The 21,178-nt window shown below is 43.6% G+C and overlaps 1 protein-coding gene across 1 annotated transcript in view; it reads left to right on the forward strand.

Moving 5' to 3' along the window:
• Window positions 1-21,178, forward strand: part of LOC129825657 (1-phosphatidylinositol 4,5-bisphosphate phosphodiesterase beta-4-like) — a 149,865-nt gene that overhangs the window by 121,287 nt on the left and 7,400 nt on the right. Inside the window, exons 24-28 of the mRNA XM_055885848.1 lie at window positions 124-175; window positions 1,922-2,024; window positions 6,168-6,332; window positions 11,458-11,662; window positions 16,713-16,801. Of these exons, the coding sequence (XP_055741823.1) occupies window positions 124-175; window positions 1,922-2,024; window positions 6,168-6,332; window positions 11,458-11,662; window positions 16,713-16,801 (614 nt within the window). The remainder of the gene's footprint in view (window positions 1-123; window positions 176-1,921; window positions 2,025-6,167; window positions 6,333-11,457; window positions 11,663-16,712; window positions 16,802-21,178) is intronic.

Raw genomic sequence — 21,178 nt, forward strand, 5'->3', positions numbered from 1 at the left:
TGTCTATGTCTGTTGGCATACTGTGTGTGTACGCTTCAAGAAGAGTGTGTGTGGGTCTGCTTGTGACTGTGTGTCTATGATTTCCATTGTAATAACACCTATACGGACTCTCTCTTGTCTCAGATCTGGCCATGCAGTTGAACCAGGGAAAGTATGAGTACAACGGATCCTGTGGGTTAGTGCTGCTGCTCCTCCATCCCCCACCCTCCTTCAATCCCTTTATCTGCCCCTTCCTTTCCAAAAGCTCAACAATTAAAGCGTTTCACATCTCATAAGTGGTTGCCGGCAGGCTCACTCTGCCACTATCTCATTGATGGGGCTCCCCTCCTTTTATCCTCTCTTTCCCCCTCTCTCTCTCTCGCTATCATGCACTCTCTCTCTCCTTTCTCTCTCTGTCTCCCCTCTCTCCTTTCTCCCCCTCTTCCTCTGTCCTGGGGCTTTCACTACTAAAGTCAGATAGTTCATATGGGAGGAGATCAGTAATGACAGTAACACCCCTATCTCCTAATGCTCTTCTAATGTGACTCGCCCTTAACTAATGTCACACACACACACACACACACACATACACACACACACACACACACACACACACACACACACACACACACACACACACACACACACACACACAGGTCTCTCCTAATGCTCTTCTAATGTGACTTTCACCCTTAACTAATGTCACACACACACACACACACACACCCACACAGGTCTCTCCTGATGCTCTTCTAATGTGACTTTCACCCTTAACTAATGTCACACACACACACACACACAGGTCTCTCCTAATGTGTCTCCTGTCCTACCTCAGCTGGTGCACACACACACACACACACACACACACACACACACATACACACACACACACACACACACACACACACACACACACACACACACACACAGGTCTCTCCTGATGCTCTTCTAATGTGACTTTCACCCTTAACTAATGTCACACACACACACACACAGGTCTCTCCTAATGTGTCTCCTGTCCTACCTCAGCTGGTGCACACACACACACACACACACACACACACACACACACACACACACACACACACACACAGGTATCTGCTAATGCTCTACTAATGTGACTTTCACCCTTAACTAATGTCACACACACACACACAGGTCTCTCCTAATGCGTTTCCCGTCCTTATTCAGCTGGCATACACACAGGTCTCTCATAATGCGTCTCCCGTGCTAACTCAGCTGGTACACACACAGGGTAGAATCACAATCATTGTCATCATCATTAGGATTCAGGCTAACTTACTGTAACAGTGGGAGCAGGAATATAAATTATCTAGCACTAATTATCCTTTTTGTACTGATTGATACAACCACCAATCCATTTATCTTGATATGGAAAATAGCTATGCACCATCTCTACAACACGATTTAGATGTAATTGTTAAAAGAGCTGAAAACACTGTATAACACATTTATAAACACTATACTAGCACATTACAGAACGCGTTTAGAGCGGCAAACAGCAGTAGAAACAATAACAAAACAAACTCCCCGCCCCTGTTTCAGTAAAAAGCTGAGGGATGGGGCTGGAGAAATATAACCACTCTCAAATTCACAGACAGAGCTATGGATGCAAGGACTGACCATCCATGATATGAAAATTATAGTTTCAACCATGTTTTGAGGCTATACAGTGTTTGTTTAAATTTACTTTGTTTACAAACATTGGAGTAAAACAAGCTTATATTTTGGGTTCTGATGGGGTTTGACAGTTGAACTAAGCTCACGAGGCATTTATACGTTATATCCTTCAAAAATCAGTGGGTATATATCATTAATGTATAAGTCCAAAAATGGATGTAGCAACTTCAGATTGCCCCTTTAAACATTAAACATTTTTTTTTTACCCTTCTGGGCCACGGTCCCTCCTTTCTCTTCCCAGGTATCTGTTGAAGCCAGACTTCATGCGTCGCTCAGACAGGATGTTTGACCCCTTCTCAGAGACACCTGTGGACGGGGTTATTGCTGCTACCTGCAGTGTACAGGTACGAGGTCAGGAGTTCAAAATTCACAGCACAGAGAGGGAGATGGAGGTAGATGGGGTGTATTGTAGTGTATCTGCACATGATCACCGTATAAATAAGAAACCAAAAGAGAAAAGTAATACAGTTGAAGTCGGAAGTTTACATACACTCAGGTTGGAGTCATTAAGTCCATGGAAAATAAGAGCACCTCCTCCCAGCTGCCCACTTCACTGAGGCTAGGTAACACGGTCACCACTGATAAGTCCGTGATAATAGAAAACTTCAACAAACAGTTCTCAATGGCTGGCCATGCCTTCCTCCTGGCGACTCCAACCTGGGCCAACAGCCCCGCCCCACCCCCCCGCTGCTACTCGCCCAAGCCTCCCCAGCTTCTCCTTTACCCATATCCAGATAGCAGATGTTCTGAAAGAGCTGGAAAACCTGGACCCATACAAATCAGCTGGGCTTGACAATCTGGACCCCCTATTTCTGAAACTCTCCGCCGCCATTGTCGCACCCCCTATTACCAGCCTGTTCAACCTCTCCTTCGTATCATCTGAGATCCCCAAGGATTGGAAAACTTCCGCGGTCATCCCCCTCTTCAAAGGGGGAGACACCCTGGACCCAAACTGTTACAGACCTATATCCATCCTGCCCTGCCTATCTAAGGTCTTCGAAAGCCAAGTCAACAAACAGATCACTGACCATCTCGAATCCCACCGTACCTTCTCCGCTGTGCAATCCGGTTTCCGAGCCGGTCACGGGTGCACCTCAGCCACGCTCAAGGTACTAAACGATGTCATAACCGCCATCGATAAAAGACATTACTGTGCAGCCGTCTTCATCGACCTGGCCAAGGCTTTCGACTCTGTCAATCACCATATTCTTATCGGCAGACTCAGTAGCCTCGGTTTTTCTAATGACTGCCTTGCCTGGTTCACCAACTACTTTGCAGACAGAGTTCAGTGTGTCAAATCGGAGGGCATGTTGTCCGGTCCTCTGGCAGTCTCTATGGGGGTACCACAGGGTTCAATTCTCGGGCCGACTCTTTTCTCTGTATACATCAATGATGTTGCTCTTGCTGCGGGCGATTCCCTGATCCACCTCTACGCAGACGACACCATTCTGTATACTTCCGGCCCTTCCTTGGACACTGTGCTATCTAACCTCCAAACGAGCTTCAATGCCATACAACACTCCTTCCGTGGCCTCCAACTGCTCTTAAACGCTAGTAAAACCAAATGCATGCTTTTCAACCGTTCGCTGCCTGCACCCGCACGCCCGACTAGCATCACCACCCTGGACGGTTCCGACCTAGAATATGTGGACATCTATAAGTACCTAGGTGTCTGGCTAGACTGCAAACTCTCCTTCCAGACTCATATCAAACATCTCCAATCCAAAATCAAATCTAGAGTCGGCTTTCTATTCCGCAACAAAGCCTCCTTCACTCACGCCGCCAAACTTACCCTAGTAAAACTGACTATCCTACCGATCCTCGACTTCGGCGATGTCATCTACAAAATAGCTTCCAATACTCTACTCAGCAAACTGGATGCAGTTTATCACAGTGCCATCCGTTTTGTTACTAAAGCACCTTATACGACCCACCACTGCGACCTGTATGCCCTAGTCGGCTGGCCCTCGCTACATGTTCGTCGTCAGACCCACTGGCTCCAGGTCATCTACAAGGCTATGCTAGGTAAAGTGCCGCCTTATCTCAGTTCACTGGTCACGATGGCTACACCCACCCGTAGCACGCGCTCCAGCAGGTGTATCTCACTGATCATCCCTAAAGCCAAAACCTCATTTGGACGCCTTTCCTTCCAGTTCTCTGCTGCCTGCGACTGGAACGAATTGCAAAAATCTCTGAAGTTGGAGACTTTTATCTCCCTCAACAACTTTAAAAATCTGCTATCCGAGCAGCTAACCGATCGCTGCAGCTGTACATAGTCCATCTGTAAACTACCCACCCAATTTACCTACCTCACCCCCCATACTGCTTTTATTTATTTACTTTTCTGCTCTTTTGCACACCAGTATCTCTTCTTGCACATGATCATCTGATGATTTATCACTCCAGTGTTAATCTGCTAAATTGTAATTACTCGATTTATTGCCTACCTCATGCCTTTTGCACACATTGTATATAGATTCTCTTTTTTTTCTACCATGTTATTGACTTGTTTATTGTTTACTCCATGTGTAACTCTGTGTTGTTGTCTGTTCACACTGCTATGCTTTATCTTGGCCAGGTCGCAGTTGCAAATGAGAACTTGTTCTCAACTAGCCTATCTGGTTAAATAAAGGTGAAATAAAATAAAAAATTAAAACTAGTTTTTCAACCACTCCACAAATGTCTTGTTAACAAACTATAGTTTTGGCAAGTTGGTTAGGACATCTACTTTGTGCATGACACACAAGTCATTTTTCTAACAATTGTTTACAAACAGGTTATTTCACTTATAATTCAATGTATCACAATTCCAGTGGGTCAGAAGATTACATACACTAAATTGACTGTGCCTTTAAACAGCTTGGAAAATTCCAGAAAATTATGTCATGGCTTTAGAAGCTTCTGATAGACTAATTGACATAATTTGAGTCAATTGGAGGTGTACCTGTGCATGTATTTCAAGGCCTACCTTCAAACTTAGTGCCTCTTTGCTTGACATCATGGGAAAATCAAAAGAAATCAGCCAAGACCTCAGAAATATAACTGTAGACCTCCACAAGTCTGGTTCATCCTTGGGAGCAATTTCCAAATGCCTGAAGGTACCACGTTCATCTGCACAAACAATAGTACGCAAGTATAAACACCATGGGACCACACAGCCGTCATACTGCTCAGGAAGGAGACACGTTCTGTCTCCTAGAGATGAACGTACTTTGGTGCGAAAAGTGCAAATCAATCCCAGAACAACAGTAAAGGACCTTGTGAAGATGTTGGAGGAAACAGGTACAAAAGTATCTATATCCACAGTAAAACGAGTCCTATATCGATATAACCTGAAAGGCCCCTCAGCAAGGAAGAAGCCACTGCTCCAAAACCATAAAAAAGCCAGACTAGGGTTTGCTACTGCACATGGGGACAAAGATCATACTTTTTGGAGAAATGTCCTCTGGTCAGATGAAACAAAAATTGAACTGTTTGGCCATAATGAACATCGTTATGTTTGGAGGAAAAAGGGGGTAGGCTTGCAAGCCAAAGAACACCATCCCAACCGTGAAGCACGCGGGTGGCAGCATCATATTGTGGGGGTGCTTTGCTGCAGGAGGGACTGGTGCACTTCACAAAATAGATGGCATCATGAGTCAGGAAAAGCTTGGTCGCAATGGGTCTTCCAAATGAACAATGACCCCAAGCATACTTCCAAATGTGTGGCAAAATGGCTGAAGGACAACAAAGTCAAGGTATTGGAGTGGCCATCACAAAGCCCTGACCTCAATCCTATAGAACATTTGTGGGCAGAACTGAAAAGTGTAGGCAAGCAAGGAGGCCTACAAACCTGACTCAGTTACACCAGCTCTGTCAGGAGGAATGGGCCAAAATTCACCCAACTTATTGTGGGAAGCTTGTGGAAGGCTACCCGAAACATTTGACCCAAGTTAAACAATTTAAAGGCAATGCTACCAAATACTAACTGAGTGTATGTAAACTTCTGAACCACTGGGAATGTGATGAAAGAAATAAAATCTGAAATAAATCCTTCTCTATACTATTATTCTGACATTTCACATTCTTAAAATAAAGTGGTGATCCTAACTGACCTAGGACACTGATTTTTTACTCTGATTAAATGTCAGGAATTGTGAAAAACTGAGTTTAAGGTGTATGTAAACTTCCGACTTCAACTGTACCTGTGCTGGGAAGCGGGGAAACCTTAAGCTCACTTGTGTGAAGTTCACTATTTTACAACTTAATGTTAGATGGTTCCTCACCCTGAAAGTAGTCTATAGGCCAGGACAAACTGTACATCTGTGGTCCAGTTTTCTTTAAACAGCCAGTACAATCTTCAGCTAGCTTTAGCCACCGCTAGCTAAAAATCCATGTCAGTAATGTGAGCATATTTTTTTAAATGATGTCCGATCATTTGGCCATTTTCAAAAAAGTTGTATTATTTTGTATTTAATTGTTGTTTGACTGGATGTGTATGTTCTCAGGTGTTTTCTGGTCAGTTCCTGTCTGATAAGAAGATTGGGACCTACGTAGAGGTGGACATGTACGGGTTGCCCACGGATACCATCCGCAAAGAGTTCCGCACCCGCATGGTGATGAACAACGGCCTGAACCCCGCCTACAACGAAGAACCTTTCGTCTTCAGGAAGGTACAGAGGAGAGGAGAGAGGGAGGGATGGTAGGAGGAGAGGAGATAGATGTAGATGGGAGGGAGGAGGAGAGAGCGATGGAAGAGCGGGAGAGGTATTAGACAGGAGAGACTGGAGAAATGGCTGAATGTAGAGAAGAAGACAGGAGAAGAAAATGTAGAAGAGGAGAATACTAGAAAGGTATAGGAAATGGAATAGAAAAGAACACTTCATACAATGCTGCATTGGTTGTTTACTGGTAGGTATTGGAGTTTAACAGCTTAGGGAGTAGCAAAGGGGGGTGGGGGTGAGTTGGAGGGGATTGGGGTGGAATTTATGTCCCTGTGGTACTTAGAACTACTCAGTGTGTCTGCAGAGAAAGAGAGGAGAGGAGAGGGGGAGAAGCCATGAAGGGAAGAGCGGAGAGGAGAGGGGGAGAAAGCATGGAGGGAAGAGCAGAGAGGAGAGGGGGAGAAGGCATGGAGGGAAGAGCAGAGAGGAGAGGGTGAGAAAGCATGGAGGGAAGAGCGGAGAGGAGAGGGGGAGAAAGCATGGAGGGAAGAGCAGAGAGCGGAGAGGGATAACAGATGTATAGCATGAGAGAGAGAAGGCAAGACAAAGAGCAAATAGAGGAAGAGAAAATTAGAGACAGAATGGGATGAGAGGAAGAGAAGATTAGAGACAGAATGGGGATGAGAGGAAGAGAAGATTAGAGACAGAATGGGGATGAGAGGAAGAGAAGATTAGAGACAGAATGGGGATGAGAGGAAGAGAAGATTAGAGACAGAATAGGGATGAGAGGAACAGAAGATTAGAGACAGAATGGGGATGAGAGGAACAGAAGATTAGAGACAGAATAGGGATGAGAGGAAGAGAAGATTAGAGACAGAATGGGGATGAGAGGAAGAGAAGATTAGAGACAGAATAGGGATGAGAGGAAGAGAAGATTAGAGACAGAATGGGGATGAGAGGAACAGAAGATTAGAGACAGAATAGGGATGAGAGGAACAGAACATTAGAGACAGAATGGGGATGAGAGGAACAGAAGATTAGAGACAGAATAGGGATGAGAGGAAGAGAAGATTAGAGACAGAATAGGGATGAGAGGAAGAGAAGATTAGAGACAGAATGGGGATTGAGAGGAAGAGAAGATTAGAGACAGAATGGGGATGAGAGGAAGAGAAGATTAGAGACAGAATAGGGATGAGAGGAAGAGAAGATTAGAGACAGAATGGGGATGAGAGGAAGAGAAGATTAGAGACAGAATAGGGATGAGAGGAACAGAAGATTAGAGACAGAATGGGGATGAGAGGAAGAGAAGATTAGAGACAGAATAGGGATGAGAGGAAGAGAAGATTAGAGACAGAATGGGGATGAGAGGAAGAGAAGATTAGAGACAGAATGGGGATGAGAGGAACAGAAGATTAGAGACAGAATAGGGATGAGAGGAAGAGAAGATTAGAGACAGAATGGGGATGAGAGGAAGAGAAGATTAGAGACAGAATGGGGATGAGAGGAAGAGAAGATTAGAGACAGAATGGGGATGAGAGGAACAGAGGTGGACAGGGGGAAGGACCTTGAGAACAAATAGAAAAAGAGGAGATGAGGGAGAGAGAATGGAAAGAGAAGGAGGGATGTGGGGCAGAGATTCGGTGTGTGTATGGGGGGGGGGGGGGGGTGATGATGTGTGTGTGACTCCAGCTACAACACACATCATCAGTCATATCCTGCTGCCGCAGTGCTGCTGGACACACACACACACACACACACACACACTGCCATCAGGAGGGCCATCTCACACCGTGCTGCTGGACACACACACACAGACTGCCACACCGTGCTGGCAAAAGACTTGCAGAGTTGCACGCACTTATACACAGACATTCACACATTTAGACATGCATGCATACACAGCTGTCTGGACACACACACACACACACACACACACACACACACACACACACACACACACACACACACACACACACACACACACACACATACAGCTCCATTCCCTGGACACACAAACATACGTATTGCACACACACACACACACACACACACACACACACACACACACAAAGCTCCTCTCCCTGGATGTGTGAATGTGTGCTTGCTGATGAGTTAATGGTTCTGTAATGGCCTTGTCTATGGGCTATTGTTCGAAACAGATACAGTGGAGAGCCTAGCTACAGTCTACTGTCATCACTGCTGGGTATATGCTACAGTCATCACTGCTGGGTATATGCTACTGTCATCACTGCCGGGTATATGCTACTGTCATCACTGCCGGGTATATGCTACTGTCATCAGTGCTGGGTATATGCTACTATCATCACTGCTGGGTATATGCTACAGTCATCACTGCTGGGTATATGCTACAGTCATCACTGCTGGGTATATGCTACAGTCATCACTGCTGGGTATATGCTACTGTCATCACTGCTGGGTATATGCTACTGTCATCACTGCTGGGTATATGCTACTGTCATCACTGCTGGGTATATGCTACTGTCATCACTGCTGGGTATATGCTACTGTCATCACTGCTGGGTATATGCTACTGTCATCACTGCTGGGTATATGCTACTGTCATCACTGCTGGGTATATGCTACTGTCATCAGTGCTGGGTATATTCTACTGTCATCACTGCTGGGTATATGCTACTGTCATCACTGCTGGGTATATGCTACTGTCATCAGTGCTGGGTATATTCTACTGTCATCACTGCCGGGTATATGCTACTGTCATCACTGCTGGGTATGTGCTACTATCATCACTGCCGGGTATATGCTACTGTCATCAGTGCTGGGTATGTGCTACTGTCATCACTGCTGGGTATATGCTACTGTCATCAGTGCTGGGTATATGCTACTATCATCACTGCTGGGTATATGCTACTGTCATCACTGCTGGGTATATTCTACTGTCATCACTGCTGGGTATATGCTACTGTCATCACTGCTGGGCATATGCTACTGTCATCACTGCCGGGTATATTCTACTGTCATCACTGCTGGGTATATGCTACTGTCATCAGTGCTGGGTATATGCTACTGTCATCAGTGCTGGGTATATGCTACTGTCATCACTGCTGGGTATATGCTACTGTCATCACTGCTGGGTATATGCTACTGTCATCACTGCTGGGTATATGCTACTGTCATCACTGCTGGGTATATGCTACAGTCATCACTGCTGGGTATATGCTACAGTCATCACTGCTGGGTATGTGCTACAGTCATCACTGCTGGGTATATGCTACAGTCATCACTGCTGGGTATATGCTACTGTCATCACTGCCGGGTATATGCTACTGTCATCACTGCCGGGTATATGCTACTGTCATCAGTGCTGGGTATATTCTACTATCATCACTGCTGGGTATGTGCTACAGTCATCACTGCTGGGTATATGCTACAGTCCTCACTGCTGGGTATATTCTACAGTCATCACTGCTGGGTATATGCTACTGTCATCACTGCTGGGTATATGCTACTGTCATCACTGCTGGGTATATGCTACTGTCATCACTGCTGGGTATATTCTACTGTCATCACTGCTGGGTATATGCAACTGTCATCACTGCTGGGTATATGCTACTGTCATCACTGCTGGGTATATGCTACTGTCATCACTGCTGGGTATATGCTACTGTCATCAGTGCTGGGTATATTCTACTGTCATCACTGCCGGGTATATGCTACTGGCATCACTGCTGGGTATATGCTACTGTCATCACTGCTGGGTATGTGCTACTATCATCACTGCCGGGTATATGCTACTGTCATCAGTGCCGGGTATGTGCTACTGTCATCACTGCTGGGTATATGCTACTGTCATCAGTGCTGGGTATATGCCACTATCATTACTGCTGGGTATATGCTACTGTCATCACTGCTGGGTATATTCTAGTGTCATCACTGCTGGGTATATGCTACTGTCATCACTGCTGGGTATATGCTACTGTCATCACTGCCGGGTATATTCTACTGTCATCACTGCTGGGTATATGCTACTGTCATCAGTGCTGGGTATATGCTACTGTCATCAGTGCTGGGTATATGCTACTGTCATCACTGCTGGGTATATGCTACTGTCATCACTGCTGGGTATATGCTACTGTCATCACTGCTGGGTATATGCTACTGTCATCACTGCTGGGTATATGCTACAGTCATCACTGCTGGGTATATGCTACAGTCATCACTGCTGGGTATGTGCTACAGTCATCACTGCTGGGTATATGCTACTGTCATCACTGCTGGGTATATGCTACTGTCATCACTGCCGGGTATATGCTACTGTCATCACTGCCGGGTATATGCTACTGTCATCAGTGCTTGGTATATGCTACTATCATCACTGCTGGGTATGTGCTACAGTCATCACTGCTGGGTATATGCTACAGTCATCACTGCTGGGTATATGATACTGTCATCACTGCTGGGTATATGCTACTGTCATCACTGCTGGGTATATGCTACTGTCATCACTGCTGGGTATATGCTACTGTCATCACTGCTGGGTATATGCTACTGTCATCACTGCTGGGTATATGCTACTGTCATCACTGCTGGGTATATTCTACTGTCATCACTGCTGGGTATATGCTACTGTCATCACTGCCGGGTATATGCTACTGTCATCACTGCTGGGTATATGCTACTGTCATCAGTGCTGGGTATATGCTACTATCATCACTGCTGGGTATGTGCTACAGTCATCACTGCTGGGTATATGCTACAGTCATCACTGCTGGGTATATGCTACAGTCATCACTGCTGGGTATATGATACTGTCATCACTGCTGGGTATATGCTACTGTCATCACTGCTGGGTATATGCTACTGTCATCACTGCTGGGTATATGCTACTGTCGTCACTGCTGGGTATATGCTACTGTCATCACTGCTGGGTATATGCTACTGTCATCACTGCTGGGTATATGCTACTGTCATCACTGCTGGGTATATTCTACTGTCATCACTGCTCTGTGATAACATGTTCTACCTTACAAACTGACTCATTCTAGTGAAAAAGGTATGAATCTTAACTTTCTTTCCTATTTCTCTCTTTGTCTTTCTCTCTCACCCCTCTCTCTCTATCTTCCTCACGCTCTGTCTCTCTCTCTCTCTCTCACAGGTGATTCTGCCAGACTTGGCTGTGCTGCGTCTAGCTGTGTATGATGACAATAATAAGCTGATAGGTCAGAGGATTCTACCATTGGAGGGTCTACAGGCAGGATACAGACACATCTCTTTACGCAACGAAGGGAACAAGCCTCTGTCTTTACCCACCGTTTTCTGTAACATAGTACTTAAGACCTACGTACCCGAAGGCTTCGGAGGTGAGGAGACACACTGACACACACACACACACACACACTCGCTCCCTTGCAAATACACAGATGTACTTTCTCTACAGAATTGTAGGTTAGGGGCAGCAGAGGCCGCGTGTGTGTGTGTGTGTGTGTGTGTGTGTGTGTGTGTGTGTGTGTGTGTGTGTGTGTGTGTGTGTGTGTGTGTGTGTGTGTGTGTGTGTGTGTGTGTGTGTGTGTGTGTGTGTGTGTGTGTGTGTGTGTGTGAGAGAGAATCCTATTGGTCTACAGATGTGTGCTACTGAACTCTATTCAACTCTATATTATTCACTCATAAACACTTGAGTATGGAGACTTGGGTTGCAACATTTTGGGGAATATTCAGAGATGGAAACTTTCTGTGGGAATTAACGGGAATATATGGGAATTAACGGAAATATATGCAAATTAATATTAATTTAAATGTAGATGTTTTTTGCATTAGATATATTTACCATATCATACGGAGACAGAAACATAAACCTTTTATCTTATCATAAGTAGACATAATTGCAAATTATTAAATCCTTCCAATATAAATTTTTAAAACAATTTAGTTATGAATTGAACTTTGAATTGACTCTTATGAATTGACTCTTCACATGGGATCATTTCACTGAACAGCAAAGGAAAGGAAATATTGAACGATCCATCGCATCTACCAAAAACGCTTTCATCTGTAAAATTATAGTCGAGAAACTAAAGCTTTGGTTGTCTTCCTCTCAGGCTTCCATGTCTTCTCCCTGGACCTCCTCAATGTCCTCCTCTTGAACATCAGACTGAGGCATCATCTTCACTGTCACGTTCCAACCTTGTTGAGGATGGCTCGTTGTCAGGCTCAAAAGCCTCAAATTTGCCCTGATGGCCACCAAATTTTCAACCCTTGTATTGGTCAACCTGTTGCGTGCTTTGGTGTGTGTGTTCCCAAACCAGTTGCGCTCTGAGGCGGCTGATGTTGGTGGGATTTGGAGGATGATGGAGGCAACAGGGGAAAGAGCATCAGATCCACAAAGTTCCTTCCACCAGGTGGCTGATGAGATATGTTGGCACGACTGCAATATTGCATCTCTAGCCCAAAGCCCTTGCTTGGAAGTGTACTTCGCCAGACTGCTAAGAACCTTGCCATTCTTCACATGTGATTTGGCACAGTATTTGCAAATGTACACAGTTTTTCCTTCTACATTAGCTGCAGTGAAATGTCTCCACACATCAGATTGTGCCCGTGGCATTTTCCTCTAAAGATTAGAAAAAATGTGTTTAAAAAAATTTATTCTATGTAGAGATAAATAGTTAAGCAGTTAGATTAAACAATTGCGTTGTAAAATAAATGTTTTAAAATTAAACATGTATGGAAACAGGTGAATTAACACTCCTCAGTTAGCAGGCTCAAGCAAGCGAAAACCCACATGGTAGCAAAAACTAACTAGCAAAAATTGTGATAACAAGTTAGACATTATTTAAACACACTTTGCTGTAGGCTACTATTTACTAGTTAAAACTTCTACTTGGTCACAATCCCGGATCCGGGAGCACCCCCATCAGTAAAAAAGCTGACTAGCATAGCCTAGCATAGCGTCACAAGTAAATACTAGCATCTAAATATCATTAAATCACAAGTCCAAGACACCAGATGAAAGATACACATCTTGTGAATCCAGCCATCATTTCATTTTTAAAATGTTTTACAGGGAAGACACAATATGTATTTCTATTAGCTAACCACGATAGCAAAAGACACAACTTTTTTTCCCACCATTTTTTTCCTGCATAGGTAGATATCACAATTTCGACCAAATAAAGATATAAATAGTCACTAACCAAGAAACAACTTCATCAGATGACAGTGTGATAACATATTTATTGTATAGCATATGTTTTGTTAGAAGAATGTGCATATTTCAGGTATAAATCATAGTTTTACATTGCAGCCACCATCACAACTCTCACCAAAGCAACTAGAATAACTACAGAGACCAACGTGAATTACCTAAATACTCATCATAAACCATTTATGAAAAATACACAGCGTACAGCAAATGAAAGACAAAGATCTTGTGAATCCAGCCAATATTTCAGATTTTTTAAGTGGTTTACAGCGAAAACACAATATAGCATTATATTAGCTTACTACAATAGCCAACCACACAACAGCATTGATTCAAGCCAACAATAGCGATAACGAATAAACCAGCAAAAGATATACATTTTTTCACTAACCTTCTCAAACTTCTTCAGATGACAGTCCTATAACATCATATTACACAATACATATAGAGTTTGTTCGAAAATGTGCATATTTAGCGGCACAAATCGTGGTTATACAATGAGAATAGTAGCCAAGCTGCCAACAAAATGTCGGGAGAAATCTTGGGAGAGGCACCTAATCTAATCCGTAACAGGTTGGACAGCAAATGAAAGATACATTAGTTCTTAATGCAACCGCTGTGTTAGATTTTTTAAATTAACGTTACTACGACATACAGCGTGAGTTAAAGCGAGACCGCACCGAAATTAATGGAGGAATAGTAGTTTTACATTTTTCAACAGAACAACGAATTAACATCATAAATACTTCTTACTTTTTGATGAGCTCCCATCAGAATCTTGGGCAAGTTGTCCTTTGTCCAGAGGAATCGTTGCTCGGTTGTAGATTGTCGCCTTCAACTTTGGAATTAGCAGTAAACATTAGCCATGTGGCGAAGACGTGTTCAACTCACTATAACACAGCACTAAGAAATATCCGAAAATCGCAATATACTGATATAAACTGATATAACTCGGTTTAAAATAACAACATTATGATGTCTTTAACACCTATATCGAATAAAATCAGAGCCGGATATATCTAAGGCCTTTAACGGGAGCTTTCCAGAACGCAATCCTGAGGTCTGTCTTGCGTCATGGCGAATGATGAAGAGTGGACCCCACGTTCCCAGACCCTTTATATGGCCTCAGATCTGCCTAGCAACTCCATTCCAATTCTCACTATTTGCTGACATCTAGGGGAAGGCGTATGCATTGCATCTCGACCAATAGAAGACATGCAAATTAATAAACTGACCCCAGAACAGCCTGCCTGATTTCAGATTTCTCACTTCCTCACAGGAAAATTGCTCCAACTTGAGTTCTGTTTTACTCACAGATATAAATCAAACGGTTTTAGAAACTAGAGAGTGTTTTCTATCCAATAGTAATAATAATATGCATATTGTACGAGCAAGAATTGAGTACGAGGCAGTTTAATTTGGGAACGAAATTTTTCGTCTATTGAGAAAAGGGGGGGTGCCGCTAACCCCTATATCTAAATAATGTACGTCATTTAAAATATATTCACCTCACCCAGTATTGTAATCAAAACTTACCAGAAAGCATGTAGTCCTTGGCTCAGACAATGTAGTAGTGTGGGCTCAATATCATCTCATTAGTGTGCAAGATCTTGAGAATCAGCTGGACATGTGATGGAAGAATGCACTGTGCATGCAGAGGGTTGCAATTCCACTGAATTGGGGATAGTTTAACCAAAATATGCCACAAGACCTAGGTTCACTGTTATAAGCTAACTTTTTTGATGAATTTAAGCAAAATTCCCAAAATTCCGGGGCTTAACTTCCCATGGAAAAATTTCTGAAATATTCTGGCCCTTTGCAACCTTAATAGAGACCTTATTAGTCTATACTGTGTGTGTGTGTGTGTGTGTGTGTGTGTGTGTGTGTGTGTGTGTGTGTGTGTGTGTGTGTGTGTGTGTGTGTGTGTGTGTGTGTGTGTGTGTGTGTGTGTGTGTGTGTGTGTGTGTGTGTGTGTGTGTGTGTGTGTGTGTGTGTGAAGAGCTGGGAACATGTGCTTGCGTTGTCCCTTTCTCAGCTGGTCTTTTGTCTTTCTCTTTCCTACCACACACACACACGGTCCAATTTATATCTCCATTCAATTTATTCATAGTAGATACTGAAGTGGATGCAGAAGGCTCTGGGGAGAGGGAAGGAGATGAGAGGTAGGACAGAAGAGGAGAGAAGAGAAGGAGGTGAATAGAGGAGAGTTTGAAGAGAGGAGAGGTAGAGGAGAGAAGAAGAAAGAGGGAGATTCATTATTATATTTATTACTTTTTGTGGGTGCTTATATTTGTCCTATTTCACACATGAACACGTGTGTATTAATACGCATGTATGAATTGGAAATGTGTTTATATCCCAGTCCCTGGGACACCCTCGGGGGAGTGGGTCATGGCCAGGTTCCGAAGAGGATGAGGATCAGTTAACAAACTGTCCCTCCTTCCTTCCGTCCCTCCGTTCAGGGTGTGCTGCCCTACAGTGTATTCTACATCAGAAGTAATGACACAGAGCAAATGAGGATGGTAGCAGAGCTAGTGTAATAGCCACTTATAGAGAGACACAGGCAAGGAGATACACAACATATTTGAATAGTCCTTAAGCCAAGCCAAGGCAATCATTATGATGATAACCCATAAGCAGTGTTGAAAGACTGTGTTAATGTTTAAAATCCAAATAATGGGAGCATCATTTTCTGTCTTTTGCAGGAGGCTTTCATATTATCTACTCGAATATATACAGATGTAGGGTTTTAATTTGATCACCCTGTTGCAGGAGAATTGCAATGCAGGAAATGTAGAACTTGTAGTGTGTTTGAGGTTTAAAGTATTTTGAAGTTTGTAATTTCCACTTTGAAATGTCAGACTTGATTTTCCCATAGAAAATAATTATCAACTCATATAAAAATGTCCAAATGTCCAATTATAATCTAGATAATATTCATATTTCCTGTTGCTGCAGGATTATTTTCCTACTGTGAGAAACTGGCTCAAATTAAGATCCTACATATGTACCTGCTTAATTTCATTCAATAGAATGTTGCTACTGCAGTAGAACGTTGTCATCTTTGCTTGTCTTTCTGTATAATGACTGTGTTTAGACTTTAAAAAACGATGGAACCTCAAGTACATCAAATATGACAATACATTACATTGAAGTTCCAACACTCCATTCCAGTTCAGTTCAGTGTATTGATTAATCTCCTGTCTTCTCTCTAGCCATCGTAGACGCCCTGTCAGACCCCAAAAAGTTCCTGTCCATAGCAGAGAAAAGAGCGGACCAGATGAGAGCTCTGGGGATTGAAACGGTACATGTAACATATTGTATGTGTTGTAGCCAACTGGTCTATTGTGCGTTGGAGTTGGCTACAGCACATACACTACAGGTCCAAAGTTTTATATTTTGTATTTGAGATTCTTCAAAGTAGCCACCCTTTGCCTTTCATGACAACTTTCCACACTCTTGGCATTCTCTCAACCAACTTCACCTGAAATGGTTTTCCAACAGTCTTGAAGGAGTTCCCACATATGCTCAGCACTTGTTGGCTGCTTTTCCTTCACTCTGCGGCCCAACTCATCCCAAACCATCTCAATTTGGTTGAGGTCAGGGGATTGTGGAGGCCAGGTCATCTGATGCAGCACTCCATCACTCTCCTTCTTGGTCTTCCATTCCTGTGGCGGTCCTCATGAGAGCCAGTTTCATCATAGTGCTTTTTGCGACTGAACTTGAAGAAACGTTCAAAGTTCTTGAAATGTTCCGTATTGACTGACCTTCATGTCTTAAAATAATGATGCACTGTCGTTTCTCTTTGCTTATTTGAGTTGTTCTTGCCATAATATGGACTTGGTCTTTTACCAAATAGGGCTATCGTCTGTATACTCCCCCTACCTTGTCACAACACAACTGATTGGCTCAAACACATTAAGAAGGAAAGAAATTTCACAAATTAACTTTTAAGAAGGCACACCTGTTAACTGAAATGCATTCCAGGTGATTACCTCATGAAGCTGGTTGAGAGAATGCCAAGAGTGTGCAAAGCTGTCATCAATACAAAGGGTGGCTACTTTGAAGAATCTCAAATATGAAATATATTTTGATTTGTTTAACACTTTTTTTGGTTACTACATGATTCCATATGTGTTATTTCATAGTTTTGATGTCTTCACTATTATTCTACAATGTAGAAAATAGTCGAAATAAAGAAAACCCCTTTAATGAGTAGGTATTCTAAAACTTTTGACCGATAGTGTATACAGTACTCAGTTTATTAGGTAGGAAAATGATTTGCTCCTACAGACAGTGAGTCACGTGGCCGTGGCTTGCTATATGAAGCAGGCAGACAGGCATCGAGGCATTCAGTTACTGTTCAATTGAACATTAGAATGGGCAAAACGGTGACCTAAGCGACTTTGAGCGTGGTATGATCATTGGTGCCAGGTGCGCCGGCTCCAGTATCTCAGAAGCGGCCGGCCTGCTGAGCTTTTCAACATCCAGTCAGCGGCGGTCCTGTGGGCAAAAATAGCTTGTTGATGAGAGAGGTCGAAAGAAAATGGCAAGAATCGTGCAAGCTAACAAACAGGCAAATAGCGGCGCTGTACAACAGTGGTGTACAGAACAGCTTCTCGGAACGCACAACTCGTCGGTCCTTGTCACGGATGGGCTATTGCAGCAGACGACCACACCAGGTTCCACTCCTATCAGCTAAAAACAAGAAGAAACGGCTCCAGTGGGCACGCGATCACCGACACTGGACAATTTAGGAGTGGGAAAACATTGCCTGGTCCGACGAATCCCAGTTTCTGTTGTGTCATGCTGATGGCAGAGTCAGGATTTGTTAGCAGCAGGAGTCCATGGCCCCATCCTGCAAGGTGTCAACGGTACAGTCTAGTGGCGGTGGTGTAATGGTGTGGAGAATGCTTTCCTGGCACACGTTAGGTCCCTTGATACCAAGCAACGATTGAACACCACAGCTGAACATTGTTGCTGACCAGGTGCATACCTCCATGGCTACTGGGGGGCAGTGGGGAAAAAAGTACCCAATTGTCATACTTGAGTAAAAGTAAAGATACCTTACTAAAAAATTACTCAAGTAAAAATGGAAGTCACCCAGTAAAATACTAATTGAGTAAAAGTCTAAAAGTATTTGGTTTTAAATATACTTAAGTATCAAAACTAAAAGTACAAAATTAAAAAATTTAAATAAAACTTTTTCAAGCAAACCAGACTCCACATTTTTTTTGTTTTTTACATTTACGGATAGCCACGGGCACACTCCAACACTCAGACATAATTTACAAACAAAGCATTTGTGTTTAGTGAGTCTGCCAGATCAGAGGCAGTAGGGATGACCAGGGATGTTCTCTTGATAAGTGTGTGAATTTAACCATTTTCTGTCCTACTAAGTATTCAAAATGTAACGAGTACTTTTGGGTGTTAGAGAAAAAATGTATGGAGTAAAAAGTACATTATTTTCTTTAGGAATGTAGTAAAGTAAAAGTTGTAAAAATGTAAATAGTAAAGTACAGATACCCCAAAAAACAACTTAAGTAGTACTTTAAACTATTTTTTCTTTAGAACTTTACACCACTGCTGGGGGGTCCGACCCTGTACTAGATGGGTGTACCTAATAAACTGGCAACTGAGTGTATATCAAATCAATCAAATAAAATGTTATTTGTCCCATTTGCCGAACACAGCAGGTGTAGACTTTACTGTGAAATGCTTACTTACGAGCCCATTCCCAACAATGCAGAGTTAAACCTTTATTTTTCTAATATAGTTAAATAATAAAAGGAAATAGTAACACAATAAAATAACAATAATGAGGCTATATACACTGCTCAAAAAAATAAAGGGAACACTTAAAAAACACAATGTAACTCCAAGTCAATCACACTTCTGTGAAATCAAACTGTCCACTTAGGAAGCAACACTGATTGACAATAAATTGCACATGCTGTTGTGCAAAGGGAATAGACAAAACGTGGAAATTATAGGCAATTAGCAAGACACCCCCAAAAAAGGAGTGATTCTGCAGGTGGTGACCACAGACCACTTCTCAGTTCCTATGCTTCCTGGCTGATGTTTTGGTCACTTTTGAATGCTGGCAGTGCTCTCACTCTAGTGGTAGCATGAGACGGAATCTACAACCCACACAAGTGGCTCAGGTAGTGCAGTTCATCCAGGATGGCACATCAATGCGAGCTGTGGCAAAAAGGTTTGCTGTGTCTGTCAGCGTCGTGTCCAGAGCATGGAGGCGCTACCAGGAGACAGGCCAGTACATCAGGAGACGTGGAGGAGGCCGTAGGAGGGCAACAACACAGCAGCAGGACCGCTACCTCCGCCTTTGTGCAAGGAGGTGCACTGCCAGCACCCTGCAAAATGACCTCCAGCAGGCCAAAAATGTGCATGTGTCTGCTCAAACGGTCAGAAACAGACTCCATGAGGGTGGTATGAGGGCCCGACGTCCACAGGTGGGGGTTGTGCTTACAGCCCAGCACCGTGCAGGACGTTTGGCATTTGCCAGAGAACACCAAGATTGTCAAATTCGCCACTGGCGCCCTGTGCTCTTCACAGATGAAAGCAGGTTCACACTGAGCACATGAGCACATGTGACAGACGTGACAGAGTCTGGAGACGCCATGGAGAACGTTCTGCTGCCTGCAACATCCTCCAGCATGACCGGTTTGGCGATGGGTCAGTCATGGTGTGGGGTGGCATTTCTTTGTGGGGCCGCACAGCACTCCATGTGCTCGCCAGAGGTAGCCTGACTGCCAATAGCTACCGAGATGAGATCCTCAGACCCCTTGTGAGACCATATGCTGACACATGCACATTTGTGGCCTGCTGGAGGTCATTTTGCAGGGCTCTGGCAGTGCACCTCCTTGCACAAAGGCGGAGGTAGCGGTCCTGCTGCTGGGTTGTTGCCCTCCTACGGCCTCCTCCACGTCTCCTGATGTACTGGCCTGTCTCCTTGTAGCGCCTCCATGCTCTGGACACGACGCTGACAGACACAGCAAACCTTTTTGCCACAGCTCGCATTGATGTGCCATCCTGGATGAACTGCACTACCTGAGCCACTTGTGTGGGTTGTAGACTCCGTCTCATGCTACCACTAGAGTGAGAGCACCGCCAGCATTCAAAAGTGACCAAAACATCAGCCAGGAAGCATAGGAACTGAGAAGTGGTCTGTGGTCACCACCTGCAGAATCACTCCTTTTTTGGGGGTGTCTTGCTAATTGCCTATAATTTCCACGTTTTGTCTATTCCATTTGCACAACAGCATGTGAAATTTATTGTCAATCAGTGTTGCTTCCTAAGTGGACAGTTTGATTTCACAGAAGTGTGATTGACTTGGAGTTACATTGTGTTGTTTAAGTGTTCCCTTTATTTTTTTGTGCAGTGTACAAAGAGTACCGGTACTAAGTCAATGTGCAGGGGTATGAGGTAATTGAGGTAATACAGTGCTGTGAAAAAGTATTTGCCAGCGTATTTCGTGTGTGTGTGTGTGTGTGTGTGTGTTTTGTGGGTGTGAGGGTATGTAGAGTGTGTGTGTGGTTGTGTTGTTCTCATCACAGTATAGGATAAGGTTGAAGATGAGTTGCTTTGGCTACTGGTTTAGTAGTCTTAGTAGCTATCTACACTCTTAGAAAAAAGGGTTCCAAAAGGGTTCTTCGGCTGTCCA

The sequence above is a fragment of the Salvelinus fontinalis genome, chromosome 27 (genome assembly GCF_029448725.1).
Source record: "Salvelinus fontinalis isolate EN_2023a chromosome 27, ASM2944872v1, whole genome shotgun sequence".
Classification (NCBI taxonomy): Eukaryota; Metazoa; Chordata; class Actinopteri; order Salmoniformes; family Salmonidae; genus Salvelinus; species Salvelinus fontinalis.